The sequence below is a fragment of the Glycine max genome, chromosome 20 (genome assembly GCF_000004515.6).
Source record: "Glycine max cultivar Williams 82 chromosome 20, Glycine_max_v4.0, whole genome shotgun sequence".
NCBI classification, from domain to species: domain Eukaryota; kingdom Viridiplantae; phylum Streptophyta; class Magnoliopsida; order Fabales; family Fabaceae; genus Glycine; species Glycine max.
In genome coordinates, this window is record NC_038256.2 from 11,622,258 (window position 1) to 11,623,731 (window position 1,474).

The 1,474-nt window shown below is 39.1% G+C and overlaps 1 protein-coding gene across 1 annotated transcript; it reads left to right on the top strand.

Annotated features, from left to right (window-relative positions):
- Positions 1–427: 427 nt before the first annotated feature.
- LOC121174337 (secreted RxLR effector protein 161-like) lies at positions 428–1,015 on the top strand. The gene has a single exon (XM_041013524.1). The coding sequence runs from the start codon at positions 428–430 to the stop codon at positions 1,013–1,015; it is 588 nt and encodes a 195-aa protein (XP_040869458.1).
- Positions 1,016–1,474: the final 459 nt, after the last annotated feature.

Consider the following 1,474-nt stretch of genomic DNA (forward strand, 5'->3'; position numbering starts at 1 on the left):
ATACCTAGAAGAAGAGGTGTACATACTACAGCCACCAGGTTTTGAAATAGAGAAGCATGAAGATAAGGTCTACAGGCTCAGAAAAGCCCTTTATGGCTTAAAACAATCACCAAGAGCCTGGAACATGAGGATTGATGGAGTCTTAGCCAAACAAAGGTTCATCAAATGCAAGACTGAGCATGGTGTGTATGTAAGGGATAATTGTCCAACCAATTTGTTGCTAGTTTGTCTGTATGTTGATGATCTACTTGTGACTGGTAGTAGTGAAAATGAGATTTAGGTTTTCAAGCAGTCCATGATGGCTGCATTTGAGATAGCTGATTTAGGAAAACTATCACATTTCCTTGGATTAGAATTTAATCAAGTCCAGAAGGGAGTGTTCATGTATCAAAGTAGATATGCATAGGAGGTTTTAAAGAGATTTGGCATGTTGAACTGCAATCCTTCTTCCACACCAGCTGAACCAGGACTTAAGCTCGAGAAGGACCCTGAAGAGGAGCTTGTTGATGCAACTGAGTTCAGACAATTGGTTGGATCCTTGAGGTACTTATGCAACAGCATACCTGATATCTGCTTTGCAGTAAGTTTGATTAGCAGGTTCATGCAAAAACCTAGACTTTCACACATGCAAGCAGCCAAAAGAATACTTAGGTTTGTTAAAGGGACAATTGACAATGGTGTGTTGTTCCCTTTTGAAGTTGAATCATATGAATCAGATCTGTTTGGTTACACAAATTCTGATTGGAAAAGAGATCCAGAACAGAAGAAGAGTACTGGAGGGTATTTGTTCATGTACTATGATGCACCAGTGGCTTGGAGTTCAAGGAAGCAGGATGTGGTGGCCTTGTCTACCTCTGAAGCTGAGTATGTGGCAGCATCACTTGGTGCTTGTCAAGCAGTGTGGATGATGAACCTGCTCGAGGAATTGAAGCTTAGGGAGAGGAAACCTGTTTGCTTGTTGATTGACAACAAATCTACAATCAACTTGGCCAAGCATCCTACTTTGCATGGCTGAAGCAAACATATTGAACTTAGGTTTCACTATATTAGAGACCAAGTTTTGAAAGGGAATGTAGATGTAGAATACTGTCAAGCAGAAGAACAACTAGCTGATTTGATGACAAAGCCAATCCAAGTCTCAAGATTCAAGCAGATTTGTAATAGATTGATCAATAGCTTGAAGGATCTGAATTGAGAGAGAGTGTTGGATTTTGGAGTTAGTTCAAAGTCAATTTAGACCTTGATGAGTTGTATCTGAAGTTGTTAGTTTGTTTTTCTGTTATTTTCAGTTAGAAGGACGGGTCTGCAAAGTTAGTTTTGTTGAATAATTACATAGTGGTTCCTGTGATGGCTGTATAAATGGAATCGGTTTGTTCAATGGAAGTTAGTTACCATTTTTTTAGTTTCATGATTAGTTCTCCTTGTTTCATTCTCTTCCTCACTTTCTTTCTCTCTTGTCTTCATCATTCAAGAC

Bases quoted from the DNA above. Each gene is read 5' to 3' on its own strand.
- LOC121174337 (XM_041013524.1), top strand. From the start codon at position 428: ATGTTGAACTGCAATCCTTCTTCCACACCAGCTGAACCAGGACTTAAG.